The following is a 21,883-nucleotide window of genomic DNA, read 5'->3' on the forward strand; positions in this document are numbered from 1 at the left end:
CTGTCGACTAGATATTCGTTTAATTGCCCAGATATTAAATTTATCAAAATCTGTGACTCATGACATTGTGACGGAGCATTAATGCTACCTGCCGACCAGAAATTGCGGCGAGTGGAAATGGGCTAAGAAAATTTAAACATGTGTCAAAGTAACTCTCAATTTTTAATGATGATCCCGAGGCAAAGAAGCAATCTTGCACTTCGGCTCTCAAGGCTATTCCGGAGAATACCTTCCGTGACGCCTTCAATGCTTCAAAATCGCGTTGGCAGCGCTGCATCGACGCAGAAGAAGACTATTTTGAAAATTTTTAAAGAATTGTAACGATTGGATCAATAAATTTTTTTTAATCGACTTAGTCCCATTACTCTCCTCTGAGAGTGCCAAGCTCTATCACAAATCAGACATCGATCTTTTGGAATTCGTCATATACCACACTCTAAATGTCAAAAAAAAAGTAGTTGACGATACCAATATCAAGATATAAGGGCAGAACTATTACTTAACTACCTCTCTAAAAAACGAAACTTTGTGAATCAAAGGTCTGATTCTTAACTTGATTTGGATCTGCCAGTTTTAAGGGCAGATGTATGCTATAGTGCTCCGATCTGAATATTATTTTCGCTGATTATACTATTACTTTAGAAAATAATTCATGTAAAAATTAGTGAAGATATCTTGTCTACTAAAAAAGGACTCGATTTTGAATGATCAGTTTGTATGACTACTATATACTGCGAAATATCACGTCGATATCTCAAAAACTAAGAGACAGACAGACAGGCAAACAAAGCTAAATCGTGTCAATAATTCATGCACTTTTGTTTGAGAATATGTTAGAACGTTATAAAATTTCAAAACTTTGTATTTTCATCAATTTTCAATACATCTAAAATCAATTGAAATTCAAAAATTAACTGTTTACACTTTTACCCCTAGCTTAGAAGCACCATAGTGCCATTAACGCGTCAGGTGTTCATACACCGCCCCACAAAACAAGTGTCAGCGAAGAAGAAGAAGTCTTTCATAATGCATTTAATTTAAACAAACAGTAGCTTGTAAATACCATTAAGTGCGAGTAATTTGAAAAAAAAAATGTATGACTCGCATCTACTTTCAACCCCGACTCACTTGCCTCAAAAGGTGTCCTTCCACCAGCTACTCACACATTTCCTCGGCTGCGTTCGCCCTCAGAGGTTGCTTTTATAAAATTATGAATATTATTCAATTTGAGCGCTTAAATGCGTCATAATGAGTTGCACATCTGTTGTTGTCGCACATAAATATGTTGCACACATGCAGCCGCACACTGTTGCATATACGGGTATATGTGCGTACACTTATTTGTGTTGTTATAATGTTGTTATTGTGCACATTGTAACTGTATGAATCGTTGTTGACATTGTTGTTGTAGCAACCGTTTTACAAAAAATAAACGGTATTTATGTTGAATGTTAAATGTTTTGAAGTGTGGCAGAAGTCAAAAATCGCTCGCCCGTTGTTTTGGCAACAAAAGCGAAGTCATCGGAATTGCATTATGAAGAGCACTTGTAGATTTGGCTGGTGTTGATGTTGTTGTTGTTGTATTTTTATTTCTTTTTTTGTTGTTCGCTCATATTTCGTGTCAGATGTCAAGTGGGTGGTGCTTCACTTTGATTTTCTGATTCTTTTTTTTGTTCTCCCCGTTTGTTTTTGTTAATGTTGCGCATAATGAGAAAATTGTTAAAAGATTCAAAATTGAATTAAGCAACAAATTGGATTTGTTTGCTGATTTTGAAAGCGATTACCAGTGACATGAAACAAGGGTGCTTTATTGGTGGTTATTTGTAACAAATATGAGATGACTTCATATTTTGGAATAACTTTGCAATGGTGGAACGATATTCTTAACGAAAAGGTTTCGGTGGAGTTATACAATCAAATTAAATTCGAAAACTTTCTCATGGATGTGTTTTAATGGTAGATGATGTCACAACTTATTTACTACTGCTAAATACTGTCTCAAATAAAGAAGAAACCTACAAAAAGCGTTGATTTGATCATCCATACATACGAACACCTCATGGGTGAAGTATAATATTTCAATACTGTGGTATATTTTATAGGAGTATGAAGGATTGGAGGATAGTCATTATAAATAATTTATTAAAACTTCGGACGGTAGACAATTGAGAAGTAAAGTGATCTCTCGACGAACAAAAACCGAACTCTATAAGTCACTCATTATTTCCGCTCTGCTATATGGTGCGGAGACATGGATGATGACCACATCTGATGAGTCGACGTTACGAGTTTTCGAGAGAAAGGTTCCGCGGGTTTCGATTCCGGAAAACCGCAGTCGATGGAACGATGAGCTGTATGAGATATTCAACGACATTTACATAGTTCAGCGAATTAAAAGACAGAGGCTACACTCCAGCTCTGAGAGTTTTCGACGCAGTAGCCGCGCGGGAAGCAGAGGAAGAGAAAGAGCTCCACTTCGTTGGAAGGACCAGGCTGAAAAGGACCGACTACATTTGGAATCTTCAATTGGCGCCAAACAGTGAAAACGAAGAGCGAATAGCGCGCTTTTGTAAACTTGACTACAACCGGGTAAACGGTGTCTACGTCATTAAAGAAGGGGAATGAGGATAAAAAGATCCACTTTACGTAAAGTATTTTACAAAAATATCATCTGATCAAATTTGACCCAGACAGGCCTATTTAACTGTGCGCTGTATGTTTGTCTGACGATTTTTACAATAAAACACGAACAACGAGTTAGCTTGAGAATTTAAGTTGACGATGGAATGATTTCTAAGAAAATTTTGCAAAAGTTTTTTGGGGAGCCTAATTTATCACGACCACCCGAATTCAGAGAAGGTCGTAAAGCCATTCAAAACATCAGCATCATGTGAGTCGTCTAACTACTTTTTTTAATGACAAAAGCATCGAAAAGGGTAAAAAATAGTGCTTGAAAATCGTCCTGTTGGCATTAGAGAGATGACAGAGAATCTCAAGATCTCATGAAAAGGACTCAGTACATGTTGGTTAATGTTTTGGGTATGAAATTTTTCAGAATTGCTCTCGAGCAGATGTCGCAAAAGCATGACAACGTAGTTGAGAACCCTACATATGTACATCTAACGCAAAATGACTGGTGGCGAGACGTGAGTTTTTGACTACGATGTCGAAACTGTCCCACAATCTATCGAATGGTGTTCCAAAAATTACTCGAAATAACACTACAAAGTTGCTCGCTCATTAAAGTGATTTTCATCATTTACTTTGATTTCCAATTTTTTGTTTTCAAACCCAAATATGACAAAAATATTTCTGAAATATCAGTAACTTAGCGAAAGATGTTTTTAAACTTAGTTACAAAGTTCAGTCTCTCGATGGTCTATTTTCTGAGTACAGAAAAACTGGTGTAAACCCTAAGTAAAATCCCAAACAAGTTATATTATACATGAAATTAATACACCTTCCAAGCACTTATTGCCAACTCTTCCTCTAAATGTCAAATTATACTAGCCTATAGGAGAGTAATGAAGAATACGCCACAATTATCCCTCATTATAGCGCTCAGCAATAAACCGAATAATAGAGCTACTCCGCCTCCGGCCAAACTCGACTTAAACAACAAAGCCCCTGCGCTAGGGCTCCTTCATCTAAAACTTCTTCACTTCGTCCTTAGAATCGCCTACATTTCGTACGCACCGACAACCGTAATCGAAGGTCAAATTCGTGTCGCAATTAATTAAAACGCAATACGCGCAATAAGCCGACGCGGCGGCCACAAAAGAAAAGCTTTACAATTGAACGCCAGCCAAACGGAGCGTTCCGCCGAGGGAACAAGTTACGGCGGCGGTGGCGGCATCTTCAGTACTTCGTAGCGGCAACAAGTCCTTTTCAGAAGTTTTTTCCGCCTACCTTGTCGGCATGCCACAATGGCATCCAATTACAGCCGCGTCCTGCGCGCTGCAACCCTCGCGTTCCCCATTCATTCACATGACCATACACCGAGCTGCGTGCTCCACTTCTTTGCGGTAGATTCTCATCCTTTTGTTCGCTGATAACTTGCAGCGCTTTGTGTCCTGCGCGCGTTTATGCGTTGGACAAACAACGGCTTGTTGTTGTTGGCGGCCGTGGCGGTGGCTGGCGTTGCTGGTGGTGGTTTCCAGTTGCATACTTAGCGTAAAATTACCTACTTCGCAGAAGGTAGTAACACACTGCTTTTTTCCAATGATGTTCCTTGTGTGAATGTGTGTGTGTGAGTGACTGTGTGTGTTTGCCGCCTTGAGCTTTGCTGCGTGCGTCCGTAATTGAAGTTGTGAAGTGTGCGCCTCTAACTGGGCCAGCGCCTTGTAATGCAGTCGCCCTTAAACATGTGTGTATGGGTGTGTGTGTGTATGGGTGTGTGTGTGTGTGTGAGTGACAATCATCGTTGATCATTTGACAGTTCTGGGCCCCGAGCATTTGTTTTTCTACTTTGCAAGGTAATGAAATGAAGTTGAGCGGAATTGAGACGCGACACGTGATGTGGATTTGTATGCTCACGCTTGGAATGTCAACTCGAGTTATTCGAAACAATTCTTCTAAGCTACTTTACGAGCGATAGACAGCACATTAGCCTTTTTCTGATTGCCACTTATGAACTATTTAGCTGTGGAGGCTAATTTCCAAATATAAATTCGACATACACTTCAGTCTGCTTTTGGTGCACCTGGGCAGCTCCCGTCTAACTTCGTGAATTTGTCTATTTTTTGGTTGTTAAACATATTTACTTGCACTCACACACGCCTTACTGCCAGTGTCTTCATTTGCTATGCAGAAATCCACCTTGAACTGTCAACACATTTCACCGTAGAAATCAAAAAATAATATCATAAATCACTTCATCCCCCGTGCAAGGGATCACGCCGAAACATAACCTCACTTGACATATGCAACAATAAAAGAAACAACAAAGCCATTAGAAACGCCAAGAACAAACATGCGAGACACACACACACAGCCATACACGCGTCCTTACACCGTTACATAACTGCATAATCGTAACGGAAGGGTCCGCCGTTGCGTGCGGTAGCGTGAAGTCGAAACTCTCGAGTGGGAAACTTTTCCGTCAGGCCAAACAAAGAAGACCGACAAACAAAGTATATAAAGTAGACGGGAGTCTCAATGCCAACCCCCAGCAACACACAGTCAATTTGTGTGGTTTTATGCCACGGTTTCTCGAACCGTCAGTGTGTTTGTTGTCCATGTATGAATATGAAGCGCACAATTCGCAATAAAATTATGTTTTTTCGGTAGATTACACACGAAATTACATTTGACAGATGAAATTAATGCACTCACAAATAAATATCATTGAATTATAGCCAAAAAAAAAACAACAAGAAAAAAACAAATATATTTAATATATGCGGAAATAATCGCCATAAATTCTTTATGCAAAACTAATTCCGCCTAATGATGATGTTTACGACGAATTTGTATTTTACGCTTTTTGGTAATCTCTTTTGAGAGTAGTGTAATCGTAGGCTTCAGCGTCACATTGGCAATATTTTATAATTAAGCCCATTGTCTCGAAAGTTTTGATATCCAAATGTGATGTATTTGCTCCTAAATTTTTAAATTTCCAAAATTTTCAGGTAGGTGCAATGATGAACTAACTTTAGGCTTCAGTTGAATAAGGTTTAGAGTTATGAAGAGATTATAGGAATAATCGCAGCCCGATGTTCATTCAGTTTCAAGAAACTTATTATTTGGATTAAAGACTATATTTTTTACTTCAAAAAATCATATCCCTAAGCAAATTGAAATGTTTTGGGGAGTCTACTTTATCACGAACAAAAGTGTTTGAGTGGCACAAAGCATTCAGTGAAGGTCGTGAACTCATCGAAAACTTAACTTAGGCGAGTCGTCTGTTAATGATGATAAAATCGAAAAAGTTAAAGAAACAATGCTGGAAAATCGTCGTAGTGACACCAAAGAGGGTCTCAATATCTCTTATGGATCGACTAAAAACCTTCTCGTTAATGTTTTGGGTATGAAGCGTGTCAATGCTATACTCGTACCAAAATACTTGAATTTTTTGCAAAAACGTATTCGAGAAAAGGTCCCCAAATAGATGGAAATCGTAGCTAATGGTGCCAATTGGAGATTCCAAATTTAGCAAGGTCCTACTCCAACCGGTCTTTCCAACCAAATGGAGGTCTTCCTCTTCCTCTGCTTCCCCCAGCGGGTACTGCGTCGGACACTTTCAGAATTGGAGTGTTTCTGTCCATTCGAACGACATAACCTAGTTAGTTAGTTAGTTACTCAGTTCGAAGTAGCACATGTTGGCAAGAGTTATTCTGCGAATTTTGAGTCTGACATTGTGGTTGGTGTTAATATTGGTTGTAAAATAGTCCAAATTATCTACGACTCCGAAGTTATGACTGTTAACTGGGACGTGGAAGCCAAGTCAGAAGTGCGACGACTTTTTGTTTGAGGACAGGAGATATTTTGTCCTGCCCTCGTTCACTAAAACACCCATTTGCTTCACTTCCTTATCCAGTCTGGAAAAAGCAGAACTAACGACGCGGATGTTGAGGCTCTGCAGCTCATATTAGATTAAAGAAGTCACGCGAAAGATAGTCTCCTTCTCTGAAAGCTCGCTTGGTATCGAACGGCTCGGTGAACATTTCTCTCGAAAACTTGTAACATCAACTTATCGGATTTTGTCATCGTCCATGTCTCTGCACCATATAGCAGGAGGATGATGAGTGAGTTGTAGAATTTAGTTTTGGTTCGACGAGAGAGGACTACCTTCTGCAATTGCATTTCTTCTTCTGTTGCATTTCGAGGCTGGCGTGGTTGTTTGTGTTAGACGTTGTTCCAAGATAGATGAAATTATTTACGACTCCGAAGTTATGACTACCAGACCCATTTGCTTCATACCCTTCTTAATTCAGGCGAACTACCTGAAAAGCATTGTTAGCCGCCTTATAATATATTGAGGTTATGTGCCAAACTGCAACACCACAATCAAGCCCAAGCGCTCTTTTCACATATTGAGATATTTCGTCTTTTACTTCAACATTACCTGAGAGTCGCAATTCTCTCCAAAAATCAAAAATCCGTTAAATATATGTAATTTGGTATAGAATTTTTCACATTTTTACTGCAAGGTGCCGCTCACAGCAGCTTTCCACATAGTCCATTCCCTACAATGCAAACAAGTCAACCCACACACCGCCACACATTCCGGCTCATGCATTGTGCTTATTATATTTAATAAGCATAAGCACATGAGCAAATATGAGTTTTTATTTACCCAGCTCTTGTTTGTCAGCTATTTGACATAAGTGGCCTTATTTATTATAAATTACGGTTTTGTGGTGTAAATAGTAGTTTGGACCGAGGGTGTAGAACAATTAACACATTTTGCACCTTTTCACATTATTTCACTTCATACACACACATTTTCGCTTTTTTACTGTCGGCGCTTGTTGAAATTTACGACTATACCATATACGAGGGGGTGTACGAATGAAAAAGGTAAAAAATAAAAGAAAAGCATAGGTGTACGTTAAGCGACTTCTGTGGGTTAATGCTTTTGTATTGCTGAAATGTTGTCTGGGTAATTAATTCTGTTCAATTAACCGACTTTTAGGGTGGTTCTTAACGGACATTGACATTTCTTTCAAAAAAATACTCGGAAATTGTAAATAAAATGCAAAATATTAAATTTTCATCAATATTAATTTTGTGGCCTTCGAAGTAACCCCCACCAGATGTAATACACTTATGTCAACGATTTTTCCAGTTCTCGTAAGGCTCTTTATAAGCACTGGCCTTTAGCGATTTTTGTATCTCTTCGATGAACTGAAAACGGGTTCCACGGAGCGGCAATTTCAGTTTGTTTGTACTTATTGCTTTTTTCGCTTAAAATTCGGTCACAATCTTACTCTTTTAAGAAAAAAATCAGCTTTATCGGAACGAGTCGACCAATAACTCACTTAATACCTAAAATATCCAACAAAATCATTCGAACGGACTCGCCAGAGACAACGAGTTCTCTTGCCATCTCTTTAACACTTCCCTGACGATTTTCGAGCAAGGTGTTCTTTACTTTTTTAATATTTTCATCAGTTGGAGAGGTCGGAGATCGTCCGGAATGTATATTGTCATCATATGATGTACTCTTGTGATTCTAAGGCAAAAATATTTCGCAAAGCTAACCACCCTAATGCTACTATAAACTTATTTGTATAGCTTTAAGCATTTAGGAGCTTTATGTCGGTCTGTTCGGAATGCTTTTGAACATCTGTTCCGAAAAAGCGAAATTAATAAAGCAACAATGAGCTGTCACTATTTGACGACTGGTGCAAAGTTTAATTGTGTTATATAATTATTAAATAGATATTGACGCTTTTGACCTTAGCAGTTTCTGTTATAATCATATGAATATTAGAACGAGTAGTGATAGCCAAGTGAAGAGTTTTAGCTACAATATTATGCTGAATATTTAATTCGAAAATCAATTTTATTAATTCTCTCACACATATTCTCCCACACACAATTAATGCGGACCCTTGCAAGGTTTCACAACTCAGTAAATAAATCTACAACTAAACATTTCATTATTAACCATTTTACTATCCATTAGTGTGTGTATACATACATACATACATACAAACATACATATGCGTGTGTGTTTGGATGTGGGTGTTATTTATGATTTATTTACATTCCATCTTATTTGTTGCTGGCTGTAACAGCTTCTTTGTTTCCTTTGTATATGCGCTGTGTTGTTGTGTTTGCCAACTTAACTGCTTATTAAGCGAGTACAAATAGAACGCCCAATGTCATAAACAACCCAAACACCCGCCAACAACCAACTACGAACTGCCATGCCAACACAATGCAGCGGTACGTCTAACGGTTTCGCCACCTTCCGGTCTCCGTGGAGGACATTGTGCAGCGCCACCGCCACAACCAGCGCCTGTGGCAGGCGTTCGCCTTTGAAGGAGCTAATTAAATACATGACGGCACGTGCTGCACAGCGCAAATATTCAACGCATTCACCGCCTCCGCCACCCTCCGCTCAGCGCACTCGCGTTGATTCTTATTATTTGCCTTCTGTTTGCCAAAGTAGCAGATTTCAGCTTGCAACAAACTGTCAACGATGTAAAGTTAAATGTCAAGCGGCAGCAATAACCTGCAACATAACACGTCGTGGGTGGAATGAAGGGCCAAACTGATTGGTGAATTAGTTCAGATCTCGACGAAACACAGCGGCTACTCCGGCATTTAGTTTGTGGCAAGCTCCCTGATTGACGGAACTTCAATGTTTTGTGCGTCGCTTGAAAGTGGCAATTTGTTGAACTATTTTTTGTTGTTTTTGGTTTCATGCCCATTGTTGTTTTTGACAAGATGCGCGTGTAGCGTGTTGCGTTACACCATAATTACATGAAGAAAGTGAGTGTTCTTTACCCAAAACATACAAGTAGATTAATACTGATATTTTCGTTACAAAAATTTTAGCTTATTAGTTTTCTGTATTATTAGTCATGACAAAAGTGTAAACTTTTGAAGTGTAGGGGGTAGTGTAGAGAATTTAATAATTAAATTTTTTTTTACTTGACTACCTGTTTCAGTTATAATATTTTCAAAATTGAAATCATGAGATCCGCATCACACATTGGAACAAAACCTGAAAACGTGGAACCTTTGACCTTTTCACTAGAAGTAGATATCTCGCGTTTGAGAGCATTTCTAATTAACTTGCCTCTAAAATGACCTTGTTGAAGGGAACTATGCTTACTTTTAATCACTTCAGGGGACATTCTTTGTTGACTTTTTTTTCAGATCCTGAAACTATACTTTAGTGTATTCGTTCTTTTGTTTTGTAATAGTGGTTAAATGAGTATTCCATTGATTTTCGAGTGAAATTCTATTAGTTTGGTAAACTTTAGAATACCATAAATCCTTATTTGTTGCCTCCAAACCTTCTTCAGGAATCCCGGGAAATGTGCTGTTTCGACGGGGTCGAACCACAGGCAGAGGGTGTCAGATGTGTAGGGTTAACAGGGCATGCAAAGAGGTAGTTAGTGTCATGCATAGACTCGTTGCACGCTGGATATACAAGTATATTTAATATGTCAGAGATCCAGAATCGACTCGAGAGGGGGAGTTTAAACTGCTAAAGTATCAAGAACAAAGCTGCGCAAGAGTCACTGTCGACAAGGGGTGGTGTTTTGCCTCCCAGTACGCCATTCACTGAGTACGCCATTCACTGAGAGAGAATCGGTTAATGGCTTGTGAACGAAACCATCCCAGTAAGAACTGTTTATAGAGGAGTTCATTATGCATCGAGAGGCATTAAGGATGGGCCGGTCGATTGCCTCGTTTATTTCCAACAACGTTTCTTTGTCTTTTCCTCATGTGCTGCCGGCTAGCGAGTTGAAAATTTTGTTACGGCTCCCTACTTTGGCAGTAATCGCGCTCGTGTGAGGAGTAAAAAAACACAGGCTGTCGAATTCCACACCCAAAATCTTAGGATTACTGTAACTCTGAATTTTAACGCCATCGACTGCAACATTAAGGTCAAGACTGTACTCCTTCATCCAGTTAGTAAATATGATCGCTGTGGATTTAGCGGGGACAAATTTTATGTTCCGTACGCGAAGAAGTGAAAATGGTCGGAGCGATAGCCATTGCACACGGTCATATATTATCACAAATAAACATCTTTTCCGTAGAAAAGCATGTTTTGATCGATTTGTTCGTATCGCAGCTGTATGTTATAATGAACAATTTGTCGGAGTTTTCCATGCAAGAACTTGTTTCAGGTCGATCAATTCATATCGCAGCTATATTCTGTAGTAGTCCGTTTCCGGCGATTTCAACAAATGAGCAGCTTTTTGGGGAAGAAAGGACGTTGCAAAATCTTTAATCGATATCGGGAAAACTGAGGGATTACATTAGGGATATACAAAGAAATGGGCATGGCCAAATAGACTCAAGTCGTCATGCTGATGATTTATGTATCTTCTATAGCTGAATTCATGTATGTGTAGGTACATTTTATAGGGCCTCCGCTTCTTTCCAGCTGTTAGAAACTTAATGGAAAACTTAATACACCTTGTTCAGGGTAAAAAAAGCTGCAGAAAATGTCAAGTCAAACCAAATCATAACTCTAATTAACTCCTTTATTTTTGATAACTTCTTCTGGTTGTGACCAGAACATATTTTGTATCCCTGCCTCGCTCGGAGCTCCATTTGTTCGTTTGAACTGTGTGTGGAAATTAATATCCTTGTCGGCATTTAAACTAATTAAAACATTTCATTAGCATTTTTTGTCTTCATTAAAGCGCTAAACAATGCTGCCACAATGAAATGCGAGGCAAATCAAGGAAAAAATGAAAGCCAAACTGACAGGATGTGTTTTGTTGGCGAAAAAGATGAAGCCGACAGCAGGCGGAACTAAAAATTAAGCCGTCGAAAAGCAAAGCAAAAGCAGAGAAGTTGAATCAATGCCGCAAAACAATGGATTCACAAACTTACTCCTCATACATAACAACAAACACAGTGTATGTTGTTGTACTCGTACACTGAGTAGACGCTACTCGCCAACCGAACATGTCATAATTCTCGGTGAATGAAGGAGTTTTGTTTATAATTATGACAGGAACTTTTCATCTGTCGCCTGCGCGCCCCTCCGGCCTCCGCTCTCCACACTTTGTTATATTGTCGAGTTTTGCTTACCTGGTCGTCCGCGCTGTCACACGAGTTTGGTTCCTGCATATGCGCGTCCTGTAATTATAACTGCGGGGCACTGCACTTTTGAGCAGCAGCGCCATGTGCAACGGCCAGCACACACTCACAAGCAAACATGAACATTAATAAATATGTATTTTGTAATTTTAAAATATGAAAAGCGAGCGCAAACGATTTTAATTGAATTAAGCCTTTCGTCTGCCCCGTCAGCACTGCCTCCCTCCATTCGGTCTGGTTTGCGCTCGCAGCGAAATTCACACAGTTAGGCGCCGCTATCAATGTCCTGGAACGCCACAGGATGTCGGCGCGCACAAAAATCGCATATATGCAGACAGCAGAGCAATTGTTTGTGTGCGTGTGTGTTGGTAAATTCATTATTAACATAACCCAGTAATTAGTTCGGTTTTCTGTTTGCAGCACACATTTTAAAATTTCGGTTATGTTTGTTTGTGTGACTTTACGCCGGTGTTGCAACAATTTTCTCCTTGATTAGATCGATGATAAGTCGCCCACCTGTGGTGCGTTGCGGAGCTTATCGATCGCGCAGTCTGCACTTTTATTTTAAATTAATTTGTTGGAAACATTCTGCTTTTTTCGGTTCACGTTGTTTTGTTGTCCAACCGTTATTGGTGGAGTAAATGCATTACAAAAACAAAATCAACTTGATTGAATTGCACTTTGAAGCGTAAACTCTACATTGATAACCCGTTATTACCTTCACCTCGGCAATTATCACAGTGGTGGACAGACGCGTACACGATTTCTTTCCGGAAACAACAGTAAAATATCGCATGCATTACTTTAATTACTGGTATTCCCCAGAAAATTTCGATGACGGAGAAATTTTCACTGGAAATTTAACTTTCAATAATTTGTTATTATAAAGATGTAGATCGCGTTTTGGTAACCGATTTTTTACTTCAAAAATTAAAACGTATCTAAAATTTTAAGAGAAAAACTTCTAAAAACCCGATCGAAGTTTAAAACCACCCAAATTTGACTGAACTTGCAAAAAGAGTTGTGTCACACGACAGCATATTTCATATTATTCTCCATCCACTGTAACGGTAACTCCTCATTATGAGGCAATAACGTATCTGGTTGACAAAACTTTCTCTCTCTTTATAAAACGATGTCTGCGCGAATTCTGGGGTGTGTCGATGAGTCAATTTTGTACTAATGACACTGTGATATCTGCAGTCTTGATACTAGTAATATTGGAAAAAGTATCTAAAAGTTCATTGAATACCTAATATATGGTATTAGAGTTTTTACATAGCTAAATTAAGTAAAAAATCTGTTTTGAAGATATTCTCGATATACCGAAGTCACTAGAATACAGTCAAATAGAGAGTTCATGATTTCCACAACCGGCCACTATTACACGTAATACTTTCTCGAGATCTTACGAAGTTGGATGTCGACCCGATAATGATTCAAACATTATATTTCATGCATTTTAGGGCTTATTTTATACTCGACGGAGTTCACTTTTACTTATCGAATAAACGAAGGCACGATTTGTTTGATAAATTCACCCTGGCTTTGAGTTCTTATTGACTCCTCTAGGATTTCGTAGCCACTCTGGCTCAGTTTGCTAAAAATATCTATCTAATGGAAGATCCAAGTAGAACCTCTACTTTCAATAGCCTTTTTTTGGGAGATCACGCTTGAGTCGTGTCAAGCTGTCATGTTATGTCATGTTACTGGTCAACGTTGTTAACCCTGAACAAATTCTACAAATCGCTTAATTTTATTACGAAAATTCATTCATGCAAAGAGTGTGTTTTGGGCGCTACACTCAACTTATGTTCAACATATTCGGCCTTCTGAGCGTACTATTCGCAACCCATCTTTAGACGCAGCATTCATTATTGGATTATATTCGACTGAATAGACCACGTCCAGAACGCAGTGAAGAAAAAATAAGAGCCACAGCTAAGAATGTACACGAAGTCCGTGAAGAGTCAATTCGACAGCATCTCGGACTGACGTGTGAAACGACTTGGGCGTTTTACGTCGAGATCTTAAATTAAAAGCGTATAAAATACAGTTTGTGCAATAATTGAAGCCGCTCGACCGTTTCTAGCGACATCTCTTCATTATATGGGAAAGTTGAAAAGTTGTAAGAAGATCCGACGTTTTCAAGACAAACGCGCGTCATGCGCCAGTGAAAATGCTTGAACGAGTCGTCGAAAATTGGACTCAATGGATGGACCATCTGAGACGTAGCCACGGCTAACGTTTGAAAAAGATAATCTCCAAAAATTAATGCCAAAGAGTGTTCGCTGATGATGATAAACATCCAGCGTTTATGTGAATATGTTCAGAGGAATTTTCCATAACAAGCAATACTTTATATGCATGTATAATATTCCATACTTTAAATACTTAGGTCCAAATGGCGTTTCAAAAAAACAAAATTTTTTATCCATTGCAACTTTAATCTTTCCCAAGACAATATAGAGGTGGCAACGTCCCAGCACAAATATCAGCAAATTAACTCGATTCCCAATGACAATTATTAACTTTTAAAACTTTGCTGTCCCAAACACTTCAACCTCAGATACACACATATACGAGTATAATATCAGAATATACCGTTAGCACAGTGGGCGGCAAAACCACTTGGCTGTGAGTTACAGCAGCGACTACAAAGATGGCGAAAACGAACTTCAAACTGATTTACCTAATTTGCGCACCACTTGAGATTTGCCACTACAACAACAACAGCAACAACAACCAAACAAGACTAATAAAAAAGAAGAAAGTTAAAATGGGATAGATAAACTGTCTCGAAATGTTTTCTTTATTGCTTGCCTTCATCTTTCTCATTTCAAACTGGCTGCATGTTCAAAACTAAATTGGCGGCGAGTGAGCCGGCCAACAAAGCAGCGTTTTACCAGGAACCGCTCCAAAAAGAAAGCAGAGTCATTTTATGCGCAACCGTTTGCAGCTACAAACATGTGCACCTGTGTGTATATGTGTGTGTTAGTCATTGTTACTTTACTGGCATTACTGCTGCTGCTGCTGCCGTCGTCGGTGTTGCCTTGCTGCGCACACATTTGCGTTTGTGAAGTCGAAACGCTTTTATTAAGCTGGAACGCTTGTGTGTTAAAAGTCAATTTTCCAATTTGCAAACTGTCAGAAACATTCGAAAAGCAATTTGTGTTCTTTCGCTCGCTCGCTCGTTCGCCTGCTCGGTTGCTTGCCACAGCCGCACACAGACCCTTCTCCACTGATCCAAGCACGCAGTTCGCTTTTTAGGAAACATCGTACGCTGCAGACATGCACACATACTGTGGGGAGCCCCCCAACCCCCCTTGCTCACCTGGCTGCGCTGTTAACTCACTTTTGAATTCACTTGATGTTTGCCCTTCCGAAGTGGTTCATCCCCTCAGCGACGAGGGACCTCCAATATTCTTGCTGGCCAGCAATCCCGAAAGGTGTACAATTCAATTACAACAACAATAACACACATAATATAAAAGCGTACAACACCATCACTGGCACAACAACAACAGAAACAGCAGCACCGAAAAAGAAACACAAACGCAACGCAATCGGCAAATTCAACGGAGTGCGTAACTCGGTGTCCGCTTGCTCACTGGGTGGTGGGCGGTGGGCGGTGGGCTGCGCTTGGTGGTTGGGTGTGGGTGTGCCAGCCTTGCGATGCCCCTGGCAAAGAAGTTTTCCAATAAAATTGCAAACTTTGAAGCGTGTAGAGTGGAGGGAGACTGGAGGTGGGTATGGTGCTGTGGAGACAACACGATTTTACAGAACAACAACAACAAATAAGTATCCAAACAAAAACGACCCAAATTGCTGGCTGGCGCCGAGCGAAGTTTATGAAAAAGATTAAAGTTGAAAAGTGGTTGACGTCGCCATCCGAGATGCGTACAAATAAACTCACTCACTTCTAGGAGATTGTTGCGGGTAGGGGGGATACAGCGCAATAATTAGATGGAGAGCGGGAGCTCATCAAGTGAGAATTAACTGCTATGAGCAACCCCGAATTACACTGACTTCAACAAAATGAGAGTGCCAGCATAACGGCGCGTGAGAGCGAGAGCGACGGCTGCGTGAGCGTAGTCTATCTGCCATAACAGTACAGCACCCTGCCTTGCTGCACCACCGTTATGTGCGCACTTATATGGTTGTTGGGCTGCAATTGTGGGTGGTTGATTGGCGTTCGGCAGCTCGGGGGGTGTAGGTTATTAAAAGATGGGCGGTATTTCAGCCTCTCACTTATTGGCGTTTTTCATGCATGGCGTTGGTGTGATGTTGTTTATATGTGCGCTTCGATGTATTTGTTGTGTACATATATATGTATGGGTTGTGTATTTGCTTGTGTTTATTTTCATTATGGCGCGCCATGAATGGAAATTACAAAATTGATTTTGATGATTTAATTAAAATGAAGAAGCACAAACGCAAATTATAACAGGCAAGCGAAGCTGACGTGCTGCGGTGAGCTAAACACACACACATACATACATATTTTGTTTATATAAGTACTTACATATACTCCAGCTAACTGTGGCAAATTTCTAATGGAGGACCCAGAAAGGATGATGTGTGCAATTTAATATAAAAGCGGGAAAATTTTAATTAAATAACGGATTTATTTTTTCTTTCTGGTATTCGATTACTCAAAAGTTTAGCCGATAGTTTACCGGTCCACTGAAGAATAATGCAATAATTCCAGCTGTAGGGATTACTGCAGCTTTCTGTTACTTTGGGACTACTTTTATGTACATACATAAATACTTATGTATATATTTATATACTATCTCCGCTAGAGATATTGTTCTATCAGTGTACAACTTTTCTGGCTTCTCGGCGAAAAACTGCGACAAGTAATTTTCACAGGCTTCTCTTGAAGGCAACTTTACTTCATTAAGGGATTTCTGCATTGACCGAAACAAATGGTAGTCCGATGGTGCAAGGTCAGGGCTATATGGTGGATATATCAAAACTTCCCAGCGAAGCTCTTCCAGTTTTTGCCAAGTTATCAAAGATGTGTGTGGTCCAGCTCTTTCTGTTGATCAGTTCTGGCCGTTTTTTTTTATGCATGCTTAATTTTCATTAATTCTTGACAGTAAAATGTAGAGTAAATTGTTCGATCAGGCTGGAACAGTTCATAGTGGATGATTCCTTTCCAATCCCACAAAACACTTAGCATAACCTTTCGAGGCGTCAATCCTGGCTTTGCTACCTACTATATGTTGAGCTTCACCACGCTTGCACCATGATCTTTTCCGCACATTATTGTCGTATTTGACCCATTTTTCGTCTCCTGCTACCATTCACTTCAGAAATGGTTCGATTTCGTTTCATTTCAGCAAAGAATCGCAGATGTTAATTCGGTTCATTAAATTTTTCATAGACAATTCATGTGATACCCAAACATCGAGCTTATTTTTGATGCCAGCCTTTTTTAAATGGTTCAAAACCGTTTGATGATGAATGTTAAGTTCCTTAGCGATCTCACGGCTTCTTATGTGACGATCCTGGTCAATCTTTTCTATAATTTCATCGACTTTTTCAACGATAGGTCGACCAGAGAGAGGTGCATCTTTCACATCGAAATTTCCAGAACGGAAGCGAGCGAACCATTGTTGTGCTACACGAACTGATATAACATCGTCTCCGTAAACTTCACAAATTTCATTGGCGGCTTGCGTGGCATTCTTCCCTTTTTTATATAAAAATTTCAAAATAAAGCCAATTTTTCATTTTTTTTCACTCATTTTTGAGCAGCTGTAACTTTTTTTTTAAACTTCCCCGAATTTAATTTGTTTTTGGTTAAATAAAGCTAAAGATCTCACTTTTCCAACACTGGATGGTGTGACACAATGTGATTTGTACCAGTGAAGATAAGTATACGGCTGCAACTACATCTACTGACCAAATACGAAAAAACCTTTTCGACTACCCAATATAAGTATGTATGCTTTACTATGTAAAAAGGCTAAAGCTCTACCTTAACTTCAGATACTGTATTTTCAACCCAAGTAAACTTTAATATGCAATGATTACAGCCTTATAGTTAAATAATTTTCTCTCATTAACGTGCGCTCATTATAAGTAAATAAAACCATCCGATCATAAACCTCACAGCCTGCATTAAACCGCATTTTTTCTCTTTTTTCACAAACACCTATTTAACTTCTTCCACACCTGCCAGCCGACGCAGGTTCCCGGCTTACACCAACAGCAACTGAAATTCAATTTCCATCATTATAATTCCTATTAATTCGCGTAAATTGTAAATAATTACTTTGTGCGCTAGTCTACGCCCGTCAATCGCTAGGTGTCCTGCTGCCGACTGCACAGACGGCGAGATGAGGCCTTTGTGGGTGTTGAGTGCGCCTGGTGGGGCAAACTGTCATTCACAGGGAATTAAAGTTAACCACTGTCTCTTTTCTACGCTTTCCCTGTCTCTCTCACTTTCTCTGTGTTACTAATTCTCTTGGCATTGTAGCAGCACATTACACAAACCGCCAATTCGCTCTCTCATTATGACGAAGCGTACCAATTAGTAAAATACATATGTATGAATGTGTATGTTTTGTGTGTCTGTCACTTTCAGAGAGCAGTCGCTACAACAATTCCCCTCTCAGCTCGTCTGCCTAGATTGTGGATTTCTTAAGTCGCTCTATAAATCTTACAAACTCATTGTTACGATAATTCTAATTAGTGCCGAAGCACTAATTGAATTTTATCTTCTGCTCTTTGCTTGTTACTCACTCCCCGAGAGCCCCGCTACGCCTTCGTTATGTTCGTTTTGAGGTTACCACACTTTTTGTCCCTCTATTTTCGTTATTAATGTCTGCATTTTTTCTTCGCTAATGAGCAGTGCCGCCATTTTGTTTTCACTTCTGATGTTGTTGTTGCAATTAAGCTCGTTGAAGTGTAATTAAGTGCGGGTGTTGCTTTGGTGTGTGCGAGTGGCAGGTTTGCTTTACTTAATGACCATTCGAAATAGCAGAAAAGGCGGAAGAACCACAAAATGGTGACGTCGTTCCAATTTTTTTTTATTGATGGAGGATTGATACTAATAACTAAACTGAAGAAATATCTCAACATGACAGCTATTTTAACAGTCGTAGAAATATTATAACTTTTGAAATTTCTTTATTTCAGGTGTGGTTCCAGAATCGTCGCGCTAAATGGCGTCGTCAAGAGAAATCGGAGAGCTTGCGCTTGGGTCTCACGCACTTCACTCAACTTCCCCATCGTTTGGGCTGTGGCGCTGGTGGTCTGCCAGTCGATCCGTGGTTATCACCGCCACTTCTTTCGGCACTGCCAGGTAACTATTAAGTCATTTATCTCATTAACTGTAATCCAATTAGCATTTCACTATTTTTTTATTCACATTCAAGTTTTTCTCTATTCACATCCAACTTCGTCCTTCGGCAGGTTTCCTTTCACACCCGCAGACCGTCTATCCCAGCTATTTGACGCCCCCACTTAGTCTGGCTCCATCCAATCTGACCATGAGCAGTCTGGCCGCCATGGGTCATGGACCGCATGGCCCCGTTATGCATCCCGCTCACCCTCCACCACCCACCGGGCATCCAGGCGCACCACCACCACCGCCGCCACCATCAGCACTAAGCGCCGCTACGCATCCCGGTCATCATGTACAATTGTCACATTTATCACCACATCTGTCCCGCATGTCACCACAGAGTTTGGCCACAATGCCACCACAGCTGAGTTCATCAACTGCCACGTCAGTTACGTCATCATCTTCCGCGTCGATGTCATCGGCGGCGACAGCAGCAGCCATCGCGAATGCAAACGCACCCGCCTCCATCCCTCCGAATGCAGTTGGCATGCGGACAGCACTTTCGCCATTGGCAAGTAGCATGTCCGGTGGACTGCCACCGCCACTGTCATCAATGCCGACCGCATCGTCAGCCACCGCCAACTCACCATCACAACGCGCGACTCAACCGACAGCTTTGGAGCAGTCACCGCAAAATCTCACCACAAGTACCGATGCGAACGAAGCAATGCACGGCGGCGGCGGCAATGGCAACGGTGGCCACGGTAAAACCCATGCAGCCGGCATGGAACTGCTCGACGTGGGGCGCGACAGCCCACCGCCCGGCCATGCACTCAACAACAACACAACAAGCAATCCCATCAATCGTCAGTCGCCGATTTCGGCAAATCAACCGCAGACGGCGGATATACGCTCCAATTCCATAGCGACGCTGCGCATCAAGGCAAAAGAACACTTGGAAAGCATCAACAAAGGCCTGGCCATGGTCTAAGCGTTCCACACTCCACCACTGCTGACACACACACACATTTATCTGCGGTGGCGTCATAGAAGACCAGGCACCAACTCGCTTTCTATTTTGAATTGTATTTATAATTGATTTGATGGATTGCAGCGATTAGTGATTTTAATTAGTAAATAATTGTCGTATTTTAATGAGATCGAATGTAAGCAAAACCAACACAAACACAAATAAACACATACACGCACACTCGCAAATGGAAAATGTGTACGAGTAGCCTCTAGATAAATTGTATGATAGAATTCTATCTATTAGCATGCCTCTGTGCTATTGTATCATCATGACATAGATACATACATACATATATATTATATTACGCTTAAGTACATACAAATTTAATGCTCGAATCAAAATACTCAATTAATATATCGCTATCCGTTTAATTTTAGCTCCTACAGCATAATAAAAATTAGTTTTAGAAGAGCGGCGGAGAGCAACTCGCAACTTTTGTAAATACTAAAAGACCTTAGAGTTAAGTATGGATTTTAGCCGTGTCCACAAAATGTAGGCACCAGTGTATGTACGTAGTTACCACGAAAGCACATTCCACTTACTTAACTATGTATAGCTAAACTTAGTGGTAAATAAATTCTTGAATAACATCAAAACTCTCTCAAAACCGTTTTTCTTTTGAAATCATTAATTTTGTTGCCATCTCAGTTGGGTATACGCGATGTCTCTGCACATTGGAAGTACAGGGTTTCTCCCGAAATTAATAGAACTGTTTTTCGGTAGATGGCGTTCCTAGCTAACGAACGAGCGGCTGGTTAGTTGTGTCCGAGAACCTGGAGAGTCAGGACAAAGATTTTCGAGCGACGAGTTTCTTTGAGTGGTGCAAGCCGAAAATGCAGCGTTCGTTAGAGTAGAGGTACGCGATTAAATTCTGTGTGAAACTTGGCCAATCTGCGAAAGAGACGTTTGATATGATCAAGTTGGCTTACCAAGATGTTGTGCCAAAAAAGGGAAGAATGAGAAAATCCAAAGTGAAAACGATGGTCATTGTCTTTTCACATCCCATGCATTTTCCATCATAAATTGCTTCTTCCTGGACAAACCGTCAATGCCAAGTTTTACGTGGAAGTTCTCAACAGACTCAAACGAAGGGTCAATCGGGTCCGACAGGACATAGCAGCCGATTGGAAGTTGCACCACGACAACACCTCGACTCACACCGCCTTTCTTGTGAACAGCTACCTAACCAATGCCGGCATCCCAACGCTTCCGCAGCCGCCCTACAGCCCAGATGTGGCATCCACGGACTTTGTTTGTTTCCTTGCCTGAAAAAGCCGATGAAAAGCAAGCATTTTAAGACATCAGAGGGGATCCAAGCAGCATGCACATCGGCCCTCAAGGCTATTCTGGAGAATGCCTTCCGTGAAGCCTTCAATGCTTGGAAATCGCGCCGGCAGCGCTGCATCGATGCAGAAGGAGCCTATTTTGAAAACTTTTAATGAATTGTAACGATTGGTTCAATAAATTTTTTTTAATCGACTCAGTCCTATTACTCTCCGGACAAACCCTGTAGATTTGGAATGATCAGCGTGACTTGCTGAGTCAATTTATCCTTCTGCGTATGTGGGATATGCGATCTAATCCCTTAGTTTAAAGATACTAGTCAAGGAGCTATTCTATAGTCAGAACCGCCAATATCCGACCACTACAACGTATGGCTGTCATACAAACTGATCGCGCCGAAACAAATCCTTGTATGCAAAACTTTTTTATTTGAAAGATATGTTTTCGAAATTTAGCATAGATTATGATCCGAGGCAGGGTTATAATCTCCGAATATATTATACGAATCAGACTACTATAGCATC

General features: G+C 40.3%; 1 protein-coding gene across 1 annotated transcript in view; it reads left to right on the forward strand.

The window, feature by feature from the left end:
• Positions 1 to 20,630, forward strand: part of LOC120772826 (retinal homeobox protein Rx) — a 59,125-nt gene extending 38,495 nt beyond the window's left edge. Inside the window, exons 5-6 of the mRNA XM_040101633.1 lie at positions 18,895 to 19,060; positions 19,171 to 20,630. Coding sequence (XP_039957567.1) covers positions 18,895 to 19,060; positions 19,171 to 20,033 — 1,029 coding nt within the window. The 3' untranslated portion in view covers positions 20,034 to 20,630. The remainder of the gene's footprint in view (positions 1 to 18,894; positions 19,061 to 19,170) is intronic.
• The last annotated feature ends 1,253 nt before the right edge of the window (positions 20,631 to 21,883 follow it).

This window comes from Bactrocera tryoni, chromosome 3 (genome assembly GCF_016617805.1).
Source record: "Bactrocera tryoni isolate S06 chromosome 3, CSIRO_BtryS06_freeze2, whole genome shotgun sequence".
Classification (NCBI taxonomy): Eukaryota; Metazoa; Arthropoda; class Insecta; order Diptera; family Tephritidae; genus Bactrocera; species Bactrocera tryoni.